Here is a 20,859-nt window from a genome sequence, read left to right as displayed (position 1 = left end):
CAAGGCAGAGCTCTTTTTCTGACAGTGAGGAATGGGAACATTTATATTTTCCAGGGACCACAGTGCTACCCACAAAATCAGGTAAACTTCTCTCTAGCTCACAGCCTGGGCCTCCCCTTCCTGGTTTCACCTCCATGTTGGAATAGACAAGGAGTGCTTGGTACATATATTTCAGCATGGTATCATCTGAGGGTAAATAATATGTAAATTAGGAATGTTAGTAAAATATCAGGAGACAAGAAAAACCATGACAATCACTGCTAGGACTCCACTTTGCTGGGAGTATAAAGGAACCAGGTGGTTACCAAAAGAATGAGATAGGGACCGCTGCCACAAACAGGTTGGTTCATGACTCTGAAGATCACTGAGGTCCACTTTCTGGTCAGTGTACATGTTGTTCCTCTGAAGCCAAGGGCTCAGGTAAGGTCCTTATTAGTCTACTCTCTCAGGGATGATGGTGCAATCATCTCTCCCCAGTTTCAGGGCAACAGAGGGGTAGTATGATGGGCAGGAATAATAAATCGGCTGAAGACTGAACTCGGTGTCCTTGTGGTTTCACTCACACAGTTCTTTTGGTATTACCAGGAAAACAAAGGTAGAGGAATAGAAGGCTACTGTGCAGCCAGAAAGGCAGACTTCATTTTAAAACCAGAGGGGCTCGTAGGAACAAGAAGCAGCATTTGCCTACCCTGGTCAGATAAGCCTGAGCAAAGGCCAAATCCTTCTGCTCCCGAAGTGGGTCCCGCTCGAGGATGTCCTCATCATACAGCAACAGTAGCTTGGAGGTGTCCTTGCTGGCCCGGGCCCGACTGCCCCGCTTGCTGCGGGCTCGGTGATTACTCCGGCCCTTCCCAGCAGCTTTGATGCTCTCTCCTTAGGATACACATGAAAACACCTGTTTCTCTGTCCTTGCAACCTCTGCTCTTCCCAACTCATCAAATGCACCCTCCCCATCAACTCACCTAATCAACATTACATAGTAATTTGGGAGAAAAGCTGCTGGAAAAATGCTATGAAAGGTACGTCTCTTCCTGTAAAGTCAGCTCTGTGCAGAGTCAACAACATGACTGCACCAACTGGGATGATAATGAGCTGCTTAGCTACTGCATATTGAACACAGAAGTCTAAAGAGTGGGTGTGGTCTGATGCTGGGCTCTCAGGGATTATATCCTGGTGAGGAACAAGCAGCACTTTCTGCAATAAGCATAGCTCTTGACCTAATACATGACATGTGAATTAAGAACCAGTATAAAAACCTGCATAAACAGAGTACAAATCTAGCAGCTGATGGAGAGTCAAATTTTTAATTTCTGAGCATCTCTTCTCTACAACGGCAGCAGGTTAAACATCTATTTGGGAGAAGGGTGACTGGCAGGCAGGATCCAGAGGATTTCTCCTGGGAACTGGCACCTGTTTTATAAGCTAGCCACTCTGCACATGTCCCTGCATCAGTGAGGTCTCCTGAGACCCGCCCCCACTCAGGCCTGTCCTACTCACCTGGTGGGGTCCTGCTGGTCTCCACTTCTGGAGCAGCCTTTGGGGAGTCCAAAGTGGCAGGAGGCTTCTCGGCGGGGTCTCCGATGGCTTCGTCCATCATCTCATCCTCCTTCTGCAGGTTTTCCATTCCTTCCGCTTCTTCTTCCTCTTCTTCCTCAGGCTCAGAATTCTCTTCCTGGGAGTTCTCCTCCTCAGACTCACCCTCCTGACTCATGCGCCTTTCAGATGCAAGCCAAGTCAGTTTCTCCATTGTTTCCTGCAAACCCCCCCAAAGAGTGTGCGTGAGGGCTGTAATAGCTCACCAAGGGCTGACTGCACGCAGTTTTTCAGAAGGAGCTGCGGCTAATCAACTGGTGAGGGAGGGTGAGAAGCGGATGGTAAAGGGGGTGACTGGGGATTTTTGGTTTTGTTTTTTGGCCACACTGTACAGCTTGAGGGATGTTAGTTCTGTGAAATGAAATATTTCTTGCCTTATCGGAGGACAAAAAATGTCACAGCTATCAGTGATTCATGGCCTCCTAATGTGAATGAGGGCTCTCAAAAGGGAACACAAGGCCTACGATCCAGAAGACGCCAACGCCCAGTGACGGGTGAGGAACTGGAGGGGAGTGGGTGTCATGCAAGAGCAGCCAACCACCAGCCTCGCCACCCTTTAAGGTGACAGGAAACAGGATTTGGCCCCAGACAGCTCAGGTGCATATGAAAGGAATGAATTCAGTGAGCCCAGAGGCTCCATCTTGCCACACACAGAAGACTAAATTCTTTAACTTGACTTGATATCTGCTTCTCCTTACTACTTAATAATAATCTTTGATGTTCAGACTTCCTACCCTCTCTGTTGCAAACTGTATAGCCTGACTCCCCCTCCTGCTTCCTCAGAGCAGTTTTCTCAGAGAACTGAGATGCTGCCTCCCAAGTTCAGAATCCTTAACATTCCTACCAAATAAAATAACTCTCTACTTTGAGGTTGTGATTAACTTTTTAGTCAACAGTTTCCTGACCAGAAATCGAACCCAGTTCTGAGCAGTGAAAGCACCAAGTCCTAACCCCCGGACCACCAGGGAGTCGATGAGCAGATGAGCTTTGAAAGATTTCCCCTGAAGGTAATTTTCCTTTCCCAGGGTCCATACTAATGACCCTTCTTCTTTTTTTAGTTATTTAAATTATGCTCAGGAAATTCTATTTAATGTTTAAATGAGTTTAAATCAAATATAATATGTAACACCGAACTCTTTCACTCTTCTCTTACTTCAACTCTCAAACTATGCTCCGTAATACATTCAAAAGTCAAAAATGATTTTACGACTATCTCTACTGGAAAAAGCAAGCAGGTGACCTATCAATCAATCTATTACTGAATCCACAAAATATTGGAGAAGAGTGCCCAACTCTCACCTGGAGTTCTGGGACAGAAAGTACAGATTCCTCAGAAGCTGATGACATCTCGTCTTCCTCATCCTGGGTAAGGTCATCAAAGTCCTCTTCTTCCTCTTCCTCTGGCCCATCCTTCTCTCCTGCAGCTTCTGGTCCTGCTGGGGTCCCCACTGACTGACCATCAACGCTGGATAAGTCTTCAGGCTTCCCCAGGGGGCTGCTAAGCACCATTTCAGGGTCAGTGGAAAAGGAAGCGTCCCTCGGGGACCCTTTGCTCACATCGCCTGAGTTTCCTTCACCAGGAGGCTCTTGAGAAGCCGAAAGGGTCTGAGCTGCTTGACTCCTCTCCTCCTCCTGTTGTAGGCCTGTCTGTTTCTTCCCCTCTCTAGGCCTGCCTGGCTTCTCACTTGGGAAGCCAGTGTCCAACTCCACAGAGCGTTCCTCCTTGATTTCATCATGGCTGTCCTGCTCCAGGGATCCACCACAGGTGTCCTCCCCAGGGTCTTTAGGCTCCATCTTAACAATTTCCTCTAAATCCTCAGGGCAGGTGTTCAGAGATTCTCGGAAGCCCTGAGGGAATGGTTCAGGGGCCTGTCTCCCCTCCTCTGTTTTCATAACAGTCCAGCCATAGGCACTGCTCTCTGACAACTGTTCCTGGCACACTCTGTCTGTAGCTGGAGGCCCTGGGCTATGCTCCTCTTTGGGGAAGACAGCAGCACAGAGAGGAGAGGGTTCCCGAGGTTCTACTTTGGGTTCAAGGCCTTGAAAGGCATTTTTCCCCTCAGTCAAGGGACAACCTATGTCTACATTCACTGGGGCTTTATCTTCAGGAGTAGATGGTACAGAAAGATTCACAGAGGTGCCAGAGACAATTAAGGGAGGGATGGAGGAGGCCACAAGGGGCTGGTTCAACGAACAGGGGAAGGGAGCAGGGTTGACCAACAGCGTGGTGATGGGGATGGTCTGCGGACTTTGGGCCACAGCTGCACTGACAGGCTGCACCATGCTGCAGCCACCGCCGAGGCTCACAACCTTGACCGTGGTGGCAGGAACAGTGAAGAAAACAGGCGCAGGGCGGATGAGAGGGGCAGGCTTCAGACAGAGAGAGGCCTTGGGTCCCTTTCTCTTGGAGGCTCTCCGTTTCACACATGGCTTTCGAAACTTCGAAGGAGCAAGTGAGGGCAGCATTAGCTTGGGCACAGGGGCAGAGGAGAGCAAGGTCTGTGGCTCAGGCAGAGGGAAGCTGGTCCTGGCCTCAGCAGCTGTAGCTGGCAGCACTGCTGGAGACTCAAAACTATCCCCCCCAGGGACCCCCAGAGGAGGGCCACCTGGCACTGCCTGTAAGACTGTGGCTGGCTGGATCAGGGGAGGAATCCGGACCACCATTTTGCTTGGAGGGGCTTCTGAGTGAGCTGACCTAGCTGGTGTCTTCCCAGAGCTGGAGCTAGGCTGGAGAGAGGGGCTGGGTCCAAAAAAGAAGGGCTTCAGGGTTGAGGACCGCTTCTGTCTCCAAGCCTTCCTAGAAAAACGGTTGGCAACTGGCTTTAGCTTCAGGACTACACCCTTAGGTAGTAGCAGTGGATACCGAGTTTCACTCTCCAGTTCTGAGCTGCCTTTTCCTAGGCCTGGGTCTGAGTTGATCTCAGTGGTTCCGGTCACATTTCCGACCTCTCTGGCACCATCAGCTATGTGCCGCATTTCCTCTTGGATGGACGGCAGACTGGCCTAATGGGAATAAGAACACTCAGATATACCCCATGCTAGAATTAGAGAAAAATAATTGGGCTTTCTAGATATTAGGTGCCTTTACAAGACAGTCTTAAGACATCTTTTAAGAAGGATTTTTCTGCAGAATGGCAGATATTTCTAAGAAGACTACATCCCGATTTTATACTCTAGAAACTCCCTGAATTTCCTTTAAGAAACTATCATGTTAACCATTATTTTTAAAAGGTTAGAGAATCACCGGTGGGGGAGGGAGGGAGGGAGGTGGAGAAATAGGAGAGGAAAGGTGACTGAAGATTTCTTAAGTCCTAATTTTACAGCTAAAGCAGCAGAGGTGTAAAGCAGGCCTTGAACATCCTGCCAGGTTCGTAGTGACCTTCTGCTCCTGACACACTGAGGAGCAGCGCTGTACCTTTAACCAGAACGGAAGCCGGTGTTCTTCCCTCTCTACAGGCGGCTTCCACTGATGCGGCTGGATCTCTTCACAGCACTTCATTAAGATGGGCAGCTGTTTGGTCTTCTTATAAAACTGAGTGTGAAAAAATAAAGCAAGAGTCACATTCCTTCTAGAAACTGCTCTCGTCAGGTTGAGGAGTATGGTGGGCAGCGGTCTGAGGAACACACACATATATATATACACACACACAAAAACAGCATATACTGACTGCTCTGTATTTCAAATTAATCTCCAATTAATAAATATTTTATCATTACTTAGTATCTTCTGATAAGCTCTATTCTGGTCACCAGAAAAGCTTAGGTCACAGAGAAAAGGAAGCAGATGGTTAGAGTCATCTTATCGAAAATTTGCTCCTGCTCAGCAGCCGCAATGGGAGTGCCTTATTAATCCTTATCCTGACCACAGGGAAGCTTCCTTTTAAGCAAATAACGGCGTAAGGAATATTGGAAGGGAAGGAAAGAAGAACGGAAAGACTGAGACAGTTCAGTTTCCAGGGTGAACGAAGAGGGGAATGAGCTTACGCTGACAATAAGCACTGGGCACTGTGTTACAAGCCGAGCATACAAATAAGGAGGCAATCCCTGCTCTCAAGGAGCTTACAGACAGTGGAAAGACAGTCAAGTACCAATCAGTGATAAGGGACTTCCCTGGTGGTCAAGTGGTGAAGGATCTACCGTCCAGTGCAGGGGACTAGGTTCAATCCCTGCTCAGGAAATTAAGATCCCACATGCCTCAAGGCAACTAAGGCCATCGCCACAACTATTCACCCTGTGCTCTAGAGGCCAGTGGCAGCAGCTACTGAAGCCTGCATGCCCCAGAGCCTGTGCTCCACAAGAGAAGCCACCGCAACGAGAAGCCTGTGTACAGCAGCTAGAGTAGCCCCCACTCACCACCACCTAGAGAAAAGCTCACACAGCAGCAGAGACCTAGCACAGAAAAACACATAAATAAACAATAAAAGAAAGCAAACAAACAAACAAATCAGGCGGATTAAACACACCCATTTGTCTCTATTCCCTGTGAAACCCCATGAAAACAACAGATGGGAAATTTTTAAAGATAAAAGGAGAGATGAAATAAAAGGTAAAAATAACAAAATCTTCAAAGCTAAAGAGCCGACAGATAAGTGGCAAGTGACACAGGAGAATGAAGAAAGCCAAATACCATGTGGAGAAAAGGTAAGGGCCAACTAAACTGATGTCAGAGACAGGCAAAAGGATAAGACAACAGATACCTCCAGAAGTGGAAGAACTAAAACCAGGTCAAGATAAGGAAGACAGGTTTTAAATTTGTTGAAGGGGCAGTGAGACCCTGAATGCTCCCTCTTGTTTGATGTAGCCCTACCCTGGCAGAAGCCACGGAGGAAAGGACGTTCTCTCAGCTGAGGCTGTCAGGCATATTAGGAGAGGTGTACAATGCTGGCCAAGTACACATGAGAAAACTCTAGCCTCCTTCCTCTACTGCTTTCCCACAAGCCTCTGCCACCAGCTATTAAAGAATAGTCAATAAACAACAACAAAAGCTATTAGCTATTATGACAGAAGTAACAACTCACCTCAGCAGAAGGGTTAGAAAAAAAAGATGAAATAATATCCCAGAAAATACAAGAAGAAGACAGAGTGAGGGGAGAAAAGAAGAAAGGCAAGACGAGAGGGCTAGCCTGAGAGGTCTGCCATCTGACCACTGAGCACCACAGGAGACAGCAACCAAAAGAAGGGGAGGAGACCAGCAATGCAAGACTCAAGTCCATTTCCCATACTGGGACCTGTGAGTTTCCAAAGCGAAGTTTATCAAGTACCTGGCATAACTGGTAAAACCAGACACATAGTAAGGTATATTATCATGAATTTCAAAATACTGGAGAAAAAAGAAAACCCTATGTACTCCTAGAGGAAGAGAAAAAAAACACGTATCATATAAAGGTTCAAGAGTCAAAAGAACATCAACGTTCAAAAGAGCCAGTGCTAGAAACTAGAAGAAAATGGAGTCATTAAATTGTTCTGACTAAAGTGATTTTCAACCTAGAATGTTAAACCCACTAAAGTGGGAGAAAAGAACACAGACATATTTCAAACTTTTAATTTTGAATAATTATAGTTTTGTAGACAGGTCTTATGTACATTTGTTACAAAGTAACAACAGTTATATATAAAAAGTAGGTATACAGCACCATAGCAAAACTAGGAAACTGCATTGGTCAAGTCATGTCATGATACACCATGAACACAAGCAATATCAATCTAAAAATTTTTTTCTCCAATATAGGATGTGCTCCACTAAAACAAGGCCAAAAAGTTGTGGGATTCAGAAATAAGAGGATCCGGACTTCCCTAGTGGTCCAGAGGCCAAGAATCCACGTGACGGTGCAAGGGACATGGGTTCAATCCCTGCTCCTAGAATATTCCCCACGCCGCAGGGCAACTAGTCCCCCGCGACACCTCCGAGCCCACGCGCTGAAACTACTGAAGCCCGCATGGCCTGCAGTTTATGACCTAGAACAAGAAAAGCCACTGCAATGAGAAGCCCACACACCTCAGCTGGAGGGGAGCCCCACTCTGCACACCCAGAGAGCAGCCTGTGAAGCCACGGAGAGCCAGCACAGCCAAAAGAGAAGTAAAGATACTCCTAAAGAGAGGGAGAGGAGGGCCAACCCAAGCAAGAGGCGAGACAGAACCCCAAAAGGGAAGTAAAGATACTCCTAAAGAGAGGGAGAGGAGGGCCCAGCCCAAGCAAGAGGTGAGACGAAACCCCAGGAGAAGCGCGAAGAGAAAGCCAGAGAACACATCCGTGCGCAAGCCAAGAGAGCAGCGTGGGTCGAGCGGAGCGGCATCAGAGCGCCCTATGGAGGACTTCTCAGGACGACGAGGGTGACGGCGGGGCACCTAAGATACCAGAGCACGCTGAGAAGAGAGTTATGAAACGTAAGCAGACTGCAATGAGCTGGTAATAAGTACATAGTAAACCAAGTCCCACTCACCCTCCAAAAATGCAATCATTAACCCAGGAGAAACAAAATACTCAGCAGGAAAAGCAAAGTAATCATGATACGCCACCTGGCTCAGCTGTGAGGGGTTTTTACACACTGCATATAATGTAAACTCTGGAAAAAATCCAGCTTACACTGAGATAGAACTGAGGTGAAGCAATGAGAGTGTGGGGAGAACTGTCTTCATCTTCCATGGTTTCAGTTTAACAGAGAAGGCCTAAATCCAAAAAATCAACTGGCAGCAATTCTAAGCATGCTACCTAGGTCCTAGACATAGAGGTGAATGGACCATCCCTGCAGAAACCTTGCTTAGCAGGAAATGGGGAGAAGAATGATTGTTTTTCATGACAAGATTCACAGAGGTATTTTACTCTTTAGAGCAGTGGTCCCTGACCTTTCTGGCACCAGAGACCGATTCTGTGGAAGGCAATTTTTCCACAGGATGGGGTGGGGGACCCATGGATGGTTTTAGGATGATTCTCATAAGAAGCCGGCAACTAAGACCCTCCTGCGCACGCAGTTCACAGTGGGGTTTGTGCTCCTTTGAGAATCTACGACCACCACTGATGTGACGGGAGGTGGAGCTCAGGCGGAGTGTGAGCAACTGAGAACAGCTGTGAAATCAGTCTGTGGCCTGGGGACCCCCACTTTAAAGTATACTTCATAACCTTGATATAAATATCCAAGTATAAAGAATTAAGAAGGATATAAGTGGACTGTTGCCTACTCTGTGAAGAAGGTTTAGAGTGGGGGATAAAAATGAACAGCTAGAGGAAAACAAATTTGATAAGTATTTTTACATTTGAACAATTTAGCAGAAATATCCATAACAGGGGAAGAAGATGGTACTCCATAGGAAAATAATAGATCAATGTCCTTGGAAAGGAAAGAGGGCTAGTGAGCAATTAGGAGGGACTAGCGTTAGATAACGGAGAAGGCAATGGCACCCCACTCCACTCCTCTTGCCTGGAAAATCCCATGGACAGAGGAGCCTGATGGGCTGCAGTCCATGGGGTCGCTGAGGGTCGGACATGAGTGAGCGACTTCACTTTCACTTTTCACTTTCATGCATTGGAGAAGGAGATGGCAACCCACTCCAGTGTTCTTGCCTGGAGAATCCCACGGACGGGGGAGCCTGGTGGGCTGCCGTCTATGGGGTCGCACAGAGTCGGACACGACTGAAGCGACTTAGCAGCAGCAGCAGCAGCGTTAGATAAAAGGCTGTTCACTGAGACTGAGAAAAAGAAAAGGAAAGGCTGCACTCAGCCAAGGTGCCCAGTGGAGCATGCAGGGAGCACTTACTTTAATGATGTTGTCAGGAGCTCTGTTCATGTTGAGGTTCTTGATTCTCACTGTCAGCTGGTGGGCAGTCTTGCAAGTGAGAAGGTACTTGCTGATCAGAGGCTTGGGAAACTCCGTCCCTTCAAAGTGCTTCAGTCCTAAAGCTAACAAACTGAGAAGCGGGCAGTGACACTCAATCTCGCTTGACAGTCCATCCTGCTGAAAAGCCTCCCAGACGAACTCCACATTCTGCAACCTACTTCTCCTACATCTAAGTCTTGTACACATTAACGGAAACTCAACAGAAAATTTCAGATAATTACTGGGAACTAAGAAGGACTATGAGAGTAAGAATCAATGAGGAGTTCGCATCAAGTGAGAAGAGGGAAAACCAAGCATAAATCACTAATAAATGTCACAACAATTTACAATAATAATGCGAACAAAGTTTGAGGGAAGAAGAATGGCCCTAAAAACACAAATATAAAATGAATATTGGGCACCATATTAGACGTATTAAATCCACACCAACACCATCTCACAACATAACATACTCAGTTAGTTACCTGTATACATATTCACTGACGGCAGTGGGGAAACACATCAAGAGCCAGGAAAGTGTTCATAACTGTTATCAAATAATCTCACTCTTGAGAATTTACCCAAAGAGATAAAAACTCAAAGAGTTTCAAAAGCCCTGTGCACAAAGATCCTTGGTGAAGCCTCATTTAGAACAGCTAAACAAGAGAGGGAGGGAAAAGTGGCAAACAAAAGGACTATGATAGGGCCGTTAATACTGCCTGAAAGGACAATATACAGAGACAAAAAAAAAAAAAGACAATGCTACAGCATGGAATGCAGAAAAGAAAGGTCAAGAATATATTAAGTGGACACGACTGAGCGACTTCACTTAAATGACACTCACTTCACTTAAAAAAAGCAAAGCAAAATTATACTTAAATTGCCAATATTTACATAAATACAGAGAGAAAAATTATTGTGTAAGAGTTGTCAGGATAACGGATAAAAATGTTTTCCTTGAAAATTATCCACTAACAGGATTATGAGGTTAGTTTTTACTATAAAAGAGAAAAAACAACTTAAAATGTTTCCAAAACGTGTATGCCATCCCCTGAAAAGAGCTGTATTTGGCACTGCTGGAACACGCACATACCGTAGCCCTCTGTCCATCTACACTGCTCTCCTTTGTGTCCAGTCCTCATTATACAGTATAATCGTATTATCTCAGTATATTTTGTGCTTTTCTCCCCACCCAGCAAATCCTTACTTGTCTTCCGCCTTGGTGAAAAAAATCTTATCCTGGGGATTCTTGGCCTTCAGAGAACACACTGGAAGTAACTCTGGATACATGAAAACCTTGCTTGTGGCTAGGATCCAAGCCACTTGTTTCGGCAAACAGGGCAATTTACAGGCTATAAGAAAAAAAATCATGATAAATGAAACTCCAGAACAAAAGAGGGCTTCACAAAAGCTTCTGAATGCATCTTGGCGTTTAGAGAGAGCCAACCCTACCTAACGTGATGCCCTTCCATAACATACCCCTCTCCCAAAAGTCTCCACAATCATTCTCAGCCTAACATGTATCAAAAAGATAAAGTTAAAAATTGATTGTCTTTTTGCTTCCTGTGTGGAACACTTAACACACTAAGTAACATAAACACTTATAAAGTACCAAGTAATACCTGGCAACCCGCTCCAGTACTCTTGCCTGGAGAATCCCATGGATGGAGGAGCCTGGTGGGCTACAGTCCACGGGGTCGCAAAGAGTCGGACACAACTGAGTGACTTCACTTCACTTCAGTGTATGCTCAAAAAATTTTTACCTCCTTCCCCCTTTAAATCCTTGAAAGAAAAGTGACCTTCAACAATGCTTCCTTCCAGGATAAGATTCCAACTTCTTTAATCTCCCTCACAAATCTGGTATTCCAAATTTCTATTTGATTCTTACTTAACTTTCATTAAATTCTCCCAGATTCCTCCTGAGGTTGGGAACAAAAAAACCATAAAGAGGATGAGACAATTCAGTCTCATTCATTTCTATCTTGCTGTCTAAACCTCTCAGTTTCCAGGCATTTCTGTCTTTCCAGAGATGAACACCTCTAGAGCTATATTTCTGCTTGCAAAAATGTTACTTTTATATCCCCAGAAGGAAAACACAGGACCCTACACATGGAACTTATAACTGTGCATGCACGCACAGCTGCATCCAACTCTTTGCAATCCTATCACTGTAGCCCAACAGGCTCCTCTGATCAAGGGATTCTCCAACACAAGAAAACTGGAATGGGTTGCCATTTCCCACTCCAGGAGATCTTCTCGACCCAGGGACTAAACCCGCGTCTCCACTGGCATGCTGATTCTACACCATAGACCCACCTTCAAAGCCCAAGTTATAACTGTAGTCTGGTGTTAAATTTTCATTACCAAAATATAACTAAAAAAGGTGTCTGTGTCTATCATATAATGCCCTTAAATTCAACTATATTCTATTGAATTGTAAGAGTCAGGGATTTAAAATCAAATCCAAAGACAAATCTGAATCCAGATCAAGCCACAACTAATTTGCTAAGCCAGGAACAAATCAGAAAGAAGTATTTGATTTAAGGGAATGGCAAATATTTACTTAAAACTACAGACCAATGAACGGTAGAAATCAAACCTGGAAATTTCTTTGAAATACTGAACAGGCAAATGTACAACATTTTTACTTTGTTCCTAACTCCCAAATGAACATAATTGGAGATACTACTATAATCATGGGAAATAAAATGATCCTAATGAAGAGAGTAAAAACCTAATAAATACAACCTGACTTTACCACTTGACTTCCACCTTTATCTTGATACCAGTTTGTCTTGCCCTAACTCCTAATACTTCCCCTCATGTCTATTTAAGTCCAATTATTAGCAATGAGTCCCGCATCTCTACCTCCCACATCCCTGTCCTGTTCACTGACTGCATCCTCTACTTAAACCCAAGTATTATTACCTAGTTGTCCAAGTTAGGTAATGAACACAAAGGAAGGATAAAAAGAGAGCGGAAAGAAATTACAAATACCCGTCTCCTCTAACCCTAGGAAATTATTAGTGGTCTGTGGGATAAGACGGCCACCTCGCACTGCAAGAAAACACTTAGAGCAGACCATCTGTTCCCTACCAGTCTTCTTCACAGTCTTTCGAGGACTCCAGTCAACGCTGACATGTGTGCTGAAGTCTTCAATAAGCTTCATGGCTCCCATCAGGTTACAGGGTTGGAACAAGGTCTGAAACTTGGAGTTGAACTGATGATGGAGGGCGATGGAGCTTTGAGCAAAGGTTCCCAGCTCTTTCTGGGAAAACAGGACACAAAGGACATCTAAGTTCCAGACAATTAATACCAGCAGCCCTTAGCCTCTGAGAGAAAACCAGTCTTTCCTACAACAAAATAAAAACAGATAAAAACCGCCCTAAGGACTTTCATAACTAACGGTTTCCCATTTAGACTGCTCTCTCCCCGAGTCCTCAGATGTTCAGGCACCTGTGACACGCTAATTTGCTCCTGCTTTATTCTCAGCTTCAGGGTTCCTCAGCCTTGTGGACGTATGATCTAGCTCTCCAGCTGGGATTAAAATCCTTAGCAGTGAGAGCCACTGCTTAAAAAAGTGATAATGATCGTTCTTTCTTTGTTTCTCTGAATAACACCTAGAACAAGGTCGATCCCTGAACACAGTAAGAGGGAAACATAATCTACTGACTATCCAAGGAAGTTCTGACTATGAGGCACCTCAGATTCCAGAGAGAATTACCTGAGAGGCAAAGAATATCGCTATTATTGCCCCCAAAGTTCACATTTTAAAATGTGAATTTTTTGCCCATTCCCTGCTGCTCACAGGATCTTATTTAGCTCCCCACTTAGGGAATGAACCTGGGCCCCAACAGTGAAAGCAACGAATCCTACACCACTGGACCACCAAGGAATTCCCCAAAATTTTAAATTAAAAGCCCTTCCTCCAAAATATTTCAAAATGCCATGAGCAAAATTAATTTTATACATAAAACACTGATATCAAGCTTAATAAATAAGGAATTCAATAAAAAGAGAAGTACAAAAGCCTAAGATGGGAGGATCTTCAGGTGAGGAAGAGCACCCAATAAAAAGGTAAGAGAAACAGTCACAGACAATTGAATACACTCTCTGTCCTTTCATGGGAAGCAGTAACTTATGTTTTTACAACAAACACAGGAAGCCATCCGAATATCTACCAATACAAACGGGAGAGAAGAATAAATGTCGCTTATGATGAGCCAACATCTGTGAGAAATGACTTCCTAACTAACTGCACACACAATTCTTTAGATTAAGGATATCTGAAACCTTACAAGAAATATCCTGGTGGTACTGGCCTCCGAACTGAGACTGGGGTTGCAACTGGCGAGAAGGTGAATTTGCGTCAAGAGCTGAACATGCTGGGGAGGGAAAGAAAATAATACAGTGTGACATGTTACGATGTTGTCATCTCAGGAACGCAGAAGGCCTTACCAAGATGTTCGTGACTTTTTCCTACATGTTCTACTCTGTAGAGAGACTACGAGAACAACATAGCACCTTGGTGTAAACGTTTTTTCTCAGATGTGTTTTACCTGAACAAACTGACAGAACCAGGAGAAATGTAACTTCAAACTAGAGGGACTAAGATAATAAAAGAAAAAAAAAAAAAACCTACTCTGGCAGTTAAGCTGTGAAATTCAGAAAGGATTTCTAGATTCTTAGAAATCTATCATTCTGAACACTATCAGAGTCCTGACATGCATTCTGACCTGAGCCATACAGACATGAACGTGGTGGCCTTTCAAGGTCCTGACTGACGTGAAGATGCTGTGGTCCTGTGGTTTCAATGGTTACCAAGACACCTATTTCTGACTTTCACAAGCTGCTAATTTTTGGCTTCATCTCAAAAGATGAAGGTGACCCAATAGTAACATTACCAAGAAGAGCCTTACCTGCTGCGTCTGCTGCTGCAGCCTCTTCCTCTGCGCTGGGTCTAGAATCAGAGTTTGATGAACCTTCTCCCTCTGGGGCTTAACCCTCTCTACTTCCTGCTGCTGTTTGGCTGAAGATTTCTTCATCTTCAGCTGTTCAAGTAGCTCCTTCACGGTGCGATGTTGCTCATTTAGTAAGTTGGCCAGTGGCTCCTCAAACCTATCCCCCACAGGGAGATGACTGGATTTGAATATTTTCATGGGTCCAAAACAACATCCAGTTCCTTTCTACCATGGGCTAAGCCAGTCTGAGCAACTTCCATCTACTGCTAATCCTCAAGTCTCACTTTAGCCAAGAGGCAAACTCCTAGCCTACCCAAATCTTCTCCCATAGTTGTTAGCAAAGATTCAAATAAGATGGTTCTGAATCGTCCTCCACCTATTCTTCTACAATCAGTACTCTAAGTAATATATTAATAAAGGTGAAATTAAACTAAAATCTAAACATACAGTAATGTCTGGATAACAAAGCAGCCAAGGAGCTAATAGGAACCCACGATTTTCACATCCCACTAAGAATTAGATTAATCGGGGCTTATTCTTCATGGTGATACAGAATCTTCCCAAAGCACAACATCTGTTCTCTAAGCTAGCTGTTTGTTACTCCCACCCTAGGTCTAGCATTTCCTGTTCTCCAGCTCTTATTCATTCAGGCTGCCCTGACTTCCTTTCTTAAAAACTCAAAGATTTTCTAGCATGGAGTAGAAAGGGCATAAACTAAAACATATGGTGCCTACACGCATGCTAAGTCACTTCAGTCCTGTCTGACTCTTTGCAACCCTATAGACTGTAGCCCACAAGGCTCCTCCATCCATGGGATTTCTCAGGCAAGCATACTGGAGTGGGTTGCCATTTCCTAACTCCAGGGGCTCTTCCTGAAACATGGATTGAACCCACATTTCCTGCGTCTCCTGCACTGGCTGGCGGGTTCTTTGCCACTACCGCCACCTGGGAGGCCCTAAAGCACATGGCAGCTCAGATGAACAGTGAGAAGGTGGTTCAGGCATTACGCTACCAAGCATTAGCCTCTGAATAAATTCCTCCTCCAAGCTTTCTGTTGCTACCCTCCCACCTGCACCTCCTGAGAGACAGAGAGAGACTGTCAGGGGCTGAAGTGAGAATCCAAACGCTAGTTCTGAGGCAGACGCAGAAGAAGACACTCAAGTGATTAAGCAAAAGTTGCTACTCTATGAAATCAGCATACAACCTGCTCAAGCAGCTATGACCAGCAGGTTATTGTAATTCAATAAATCCTCTAGACTGTAGCAATAGCTAAATGATAATATTTTTTTTTCAGTAGCCTCTGAGGATAAAAACTATGTTTCTTTTTACAGTATTTACTGCAAGAATGGACAGGCACAGGGTGAAAATCTAAAGAATGAGACTGTCCTCCATACAGTTTTACTGAGAACTGAAAACTCTGGATTTTCTGCATAACTAGCAGAGGAACAGAAGAACAGAAGCAGGAAAAAAGCTAGATAAGGAAAAGAGCCTGCACCTGATTTTAGGAAGAATTACTTGGATGGACAGGCAATAAGGGGAGCACAGTTAATGCACTTTCCATGTGATATTTTAATTATTCAAATATTAAGCTAGGTTAGCATTTCCAGCTGAAAAAAAAGCAGCAGCAGCCCAAGCAGAGCAACTGAATATCAGAAGGTAACCGAACTGGAATAAGAATTTTTAAGTAATTATGTAATTCCCAAATTTTTAAAGTTCATACACAGAGGTGCATAGTGGAAATGAAATATGTTTACTGATCAAATCCCATGATAAAAAGTGCTTAGGTTCTATTCTGCTACACTAGAATTTTTTTCTATGAAATGTTGGGAGAAGTAGGTCAAAATACAGACTCTAAGATATCTTGAATTTCTTCTCCAAAAAAGAGAGGTAAATATGTAAGGTGACAGAAGTATTAATTAACTTGATTGGGGAAATCCTTCTGCAATTGATATGTATATTAAATCATCATACTGTGCATTTTCAATGCTTTCCAATCTTATCTGCCAGTTATAACTCAACAAACCTGGGCAGGGGGGAAGGAACTCTTGAGATTTCTTTTGTGATTATATTATGGTATTTAATGTAATGGAGAATGGCTGATGCTTCTGACTTTTACACATTGGTTAGTATACCTTGTCTTTTTCACTAAATTGCACGTTATCTGAAGGTCTAGCTTTCAGATGGATCCAGAGCTCTCCAGTTACAGCACAAGACTAATTAAAGGCTATGAATCCTTGGGTTTTGCTTTGTTCCATCCAAGGCACAAACCATACCCTGACATCTAGCCAATACCTAATGACAGTATGCTGCTACTCCGAATGAATAACAACAAAGTACGGATGAACTCTGCAAACTCCACACAAATATAGGGGGAAAAATTAAAGCCTCTACCTTCTGGGTGGGACAACAGAAGTGCTAATTCATGTGAAGAGGACAGTAAACATATTTCAGACTCCAGGGCATTACCGCAGGTGCTTCATGGTTTGTTCAGCTAATGCCCTGGAGATTAACGAAGGTTCATTAACTTTTACTAGATGTTAACAGCAAACAGAAGAACAAAAGGGACATGGTGGCTATTAAACTTTGGGGTAGCTTCTGTGGCTGGCCACACAGAGTCCTACACACCTCTCCAGCACCACTCCCCTGGAGAAGCTGCTATGGATGCCAGCTACTGCTTTTTCTCCCTTCCCAAACAGATACAGCTTGGTCTAGAGCTGCACTGCCCCATAAGAAGGAGAATTATTCACTTCACACCCAACACCCCCATGGGGCTCAGCATCCTTATAACAGTAACAGCAGGTAGTCAGGGACGGGAAGTTGTTAACCAAAACTTCTCAAAACTCCTTCTCAGACATACACTTTTCCTCTACTCTACGTCTCAAGGTCTTTGGTTAGCCTACCGTAAGGCTTGAGGGGTGTTAAAGTTAGGCCGAGGCTCAGCCACACGTTCCTCCTCTTCTGGGCCGTCATCTTCCATGTTGGAGAATCCCATCTCATCTTGAAACTGAGGGCAAAGGAAAAGAAGGATTTTCCTGGGGAATGGGCATGTCAAAGTCACTTCAGCAGTGACAGGGGAAAATGAAGACTAGTTCACAGGACTTCAATAATGCTAGCACACAGAAAGAGCTTGCATTGGAATCTCTCTCACTTCCGGGCTTGCACAGTTCTGCACACGGAATAATCTTTATGCCAGAAAAAAAGTTTCTCAGTCTATCACCTTGTAGTGGTAAAGACACACCATAGATAACTCAAAATGATCAGATTATCTTTTAAGAGAGAAATGTACGAGAAAGGGAATTATCTGTGCTCAGAATAATCTAAAATTAGTTTGCAATCTTTAAGGATTATCATGTGATAGTTGAAGAGGCTATCTAAAAGCTTAAGGAAAACTTTACTAAGATATGGATAATCAAAGTTTATTAGTTACCAAAATCTCCTGTCATTACATTCTCTCTTGGGTGGACTAAAAGGAGAATGGGTTGGTCAGACCACCGTTCTAGAGAGAGGGGCCACGGGACTAAAGGACAGAGCTTGCTGAAGAATCCAAAGCTCTTTAGCATAGAATCCAGAGCTTTAGTATCCAGAGCTCTCATTCAAAGATCATTACTCACAGTTTCAAATAGCTCTTCCATCAGTTCATTCACTTCCTTTTCTGCAAAAAAGCCAAAGAGTATGTCGTTGCCACATGTTTATTTCATTTTGCAATACAGGAAATTTCAAGAAAACAAAGAAAGCTTTTTTCAGCAAGGCTTTTGACAAAATCTTCATATGTATTAGTATCCATCATTCACTCATTCATTTAAAAACATTTATTGAACAACTATATGCCTTAATCTCTGTTCTAGATGCTCAGATACGTAACAGAAACTTACTCTCATGAAGCTTAAATTCTGGTGAGAAAACAAACAAAAACGTAAGCTAGATGATTTTATAATGAGATAAATTCATAGTCTGTTGGCCTATCCTACTGAATGGAATCAAGAGAGAAGTCTCCAGTAGTGTGTCAAAGGACTGTATCTTTGGGCCTGAACTATTCAGCAATCCCATCCACAACCTAAAACACCCAGAAAACACACTTATCAAATCTGCAAATAATATAAAGCTAAAAGGGATCACCAGACCAACAGATGACAGATTCAGAGTTCTAATTTTCTAAAATTAATTGGATGAAATATAATGGAGATAAATTTAAAGTCTTACATTTAGGATTTTGAAAAATAAGCTTCTTAAGTGCACAAAAAGATCAATAGGACACAATGGCTCCAAAACAGTGCTTGTGACCAAGAAGGCAAGCATATCACTGAATCACAACAGAGTGTGATCATCACTATAAAAGCCCTTCTCAAGAGGGCATTAAAGAAATAAAATCCAAATGTTGGTGAGGATGTGTAGCGACTGGAACTCTAAAAACAATGTGCAAGGAAAGACACTTTGAGAAAAGGTCTGGCAATTTCACAGAAAACTAAGTATAGATCTACTTTATGGCCAATGATTCCTCCCCTAGAGAGCTGACCCGAAAGATATGAAACATTTGTCTGCAGAACTTTTAAAGAAAGGTCAGAGCTATCTTTATTCAAGATAGCTAGAAATCAGAAAGAACCCAGGTGTCCATCAACACCTGGGGATTGATGACAAACAAATTGGTTTATTTATACACTGGACTCCTACTCAGCGATAAAAAGGAAGGAAATTAAGTAATACAAGCAATATTCATGAATCTCAGAAACATCATGCTAAGTGAAAGATGCTTACATAACAGAACACATACTATGATTCCATTTACATGAAGTTTTAAAAGAGGCAAGTCTAATCTATGATATAAGAAAACAGAACAGTGGTTTCACCAGGGAGGATGATGTGGGGACTGATTTGGAGGGACAAGTAGGTGCTTTTGGGGGGGATGAATCTCTATCTTCTTAGGGGTTGAGTACACCCCCCTAACAAAGAGGCAAGACAAACCTCACTGAATGGTACACTAAAGATTTCTATACTACAGTACGTATACATTACCTAAAAAGAAAATCTGTAAAGAATACTGAGTTCTAATTAATGATATGCACACTAAAATGTTTAGATATCCACAACTCACTATGAAATGCTTTAAAAAAACAAACAAACAAGGATTAACAGATGGATAGAGAAACAGATGGAGAGCTGCATAATTAATATATGAAAACTTCACTGCAGAAGCTAGGTGGTGGGTATATGGGTGCGTGTGTGTGCGCTAAGTTGCTTCAGTTGTGTCCAACTCTTTGCGACCCTATGGACTGTAGCCCATCAGGCTCTTCTATCCATCGGATTCTCCAGGCAAGAATACTATAGTGGGTTGCCATACCCTCTTCCAGGGGATCTTCCCAACCCGGGGACTGAACCCTATCTCCTGAAACTCCTGTACTGCAGACAGATTCTCTACCACTGAGCTACCGGGGAAGCCCAGGTATATGGGTGTTCACATGTTTGAAAAGTTTCATAAAAACATGTAATGTAGAAGTTTTCTTAAATATAAAGGCTAATATCCAGAGGAAGGTAACTTGGGTGCTGAAGTGTGGAAAGTCTGACATTTAGAGAACTGAAGAAATTTGGTATGTTTAGCACAGTAAAGAAAAACATAGTAAAAAAACATACTATACTATGTACACTTGGTAGTAAGTTACAATTTTTAGGAACAAAGGAAAAACAGAGACATATAGAAGATTCAGGTTTAGTAAGGAAAATGTTAATTGAGGAGGTGTTCAAGAGCAGGACACAGCATCTGCAGAATTGAAGAACTCCCTGTCACCAGAGGTTCCCAAACAGATTGAAAGGTCACATCAGAGAAGCTAAGACCAAATGCTTAAGTGGGAGAAAAACATACATAATCACGGAAGCATTCCAGACTCTGTGATTCTAAGCTTCTTTATTTTTAAATTTTTATCATCCACATAAGTCCTTTTAAAAGGACTGTAATTAAACGTGATAATGTACGACAACAAGGGGTAGAAACAAAATTAAAATTCTATCCCAGTTTTTACTTACAATCACAGAACGTTATGACCAGAAAGGAGGACCCTCCACTCAGGCATCCCAGAAAAGTCTACTCTTCAGCAAATATTGTCAGCACCGTGAAAAACACTTGCTCAAAGGCAATAAACAACACAAAAATCATGAGAAACTCACAGTCTAGTGGAGGAGACAAGATATAAGTAAGCAATTATGAGAGAGATGAGCATTAAAAAGGACATATGAAATCACATGGAATACAAAGCAAGAAAGTCAATCAATGAGGAGGATCTCACCGAGAAATTACAGTTGATTCTTAAACAACATGGAATTGAACTACATGGGTCCACTTATATGCAGAGTTTTTTCAATAAATTTATTGGAAAAATGGAAGGGGATGTGCAACAATTCGAAAAAACTCTCAGACAAACCACAGTCTAGAATACGAAACATTTAAGAGAAAGTGAGGTATGTCATGAACACATACACTGTATGTAGATACTAGTCTACTTTAT

General features: G+C 43.3%; 1 protein-coding gene across 3 annotated transcripts in view; it reads right to left on the bottom strand.

Annotated features, from left to right (window-relative positions):
• GON4L (gon-4 like) overlaps window positions 1-20,859 on the bottom strand; it is a 140,449-nt gene that overhangs the window by 10,816 nt on the left and 108,774 nt on the right. For all 3 annotated transcript variants that reach the window (XM_052637631.1, XM_052637630.1, XM_052637629.1), the window contains exons 13-23: window positions 17,977-18,017; window positions 17,266-17,369; window positions 14,324-14,522; window positions 13,703-13,789; window positions 12,501-12,672; window positions 10,612-10,756; window positions 9,345-9,495; window positions 5,009-5,125; window positions 2,893-4,596; window positions 1,498-1,753; window positions 689-873 (exon numbers count right to left, since the gene is read on the bottom strand). In XM_052637631.1, the coding sequence (XP_052493591.1) occupies window positions 689-873; window positions 1,498-1,753; window positions 2,893-4,596; window positions 5,009-5,125; window positions 9,345-9,495; window positions 10,612-10,756; window positions 12,501-12,672; window positions 13,703-13,789; window positions 14,324-14,522; window positions 17,266-17,369; window positions 17,977-18,017 (3,161 nt within the window). The remainder of the gene's footprint in view (window positions 1-688; window positions 874-1,497; window positions 1,754-2,892; window positions 4,597-5,008; window positions 5,126-9,344; window positions 9,496-10,611; window positions 10,757-12,500; window positions 12,673-13,702; window positions 13,790-14,323; window positions 14,523-17,265; window positions 17,370-17,976; window positions 18,018-20,859) is intronic.

Source organism: Budorcas taxicolor, chromosome 3, assembly GCF_023091745.1.
Source record: "Budorcas taxicolor isolate Tak-1 chromosome 3, Takin1.1, whole genome shotgun sequence".
NCBI classification, from domain to species: domain Eukaryota; kingdom Metazoa; phylum Chordata; class Mammalia; order Artiodactyla; family Bovidae; genus Budorcas; species Budorcas taxicolor.
The sequence above is the reverse complement of the archived record's forward strand: the minus strand, read 5'-3'. Positions and strand labels throughout refer to the sequence as shown.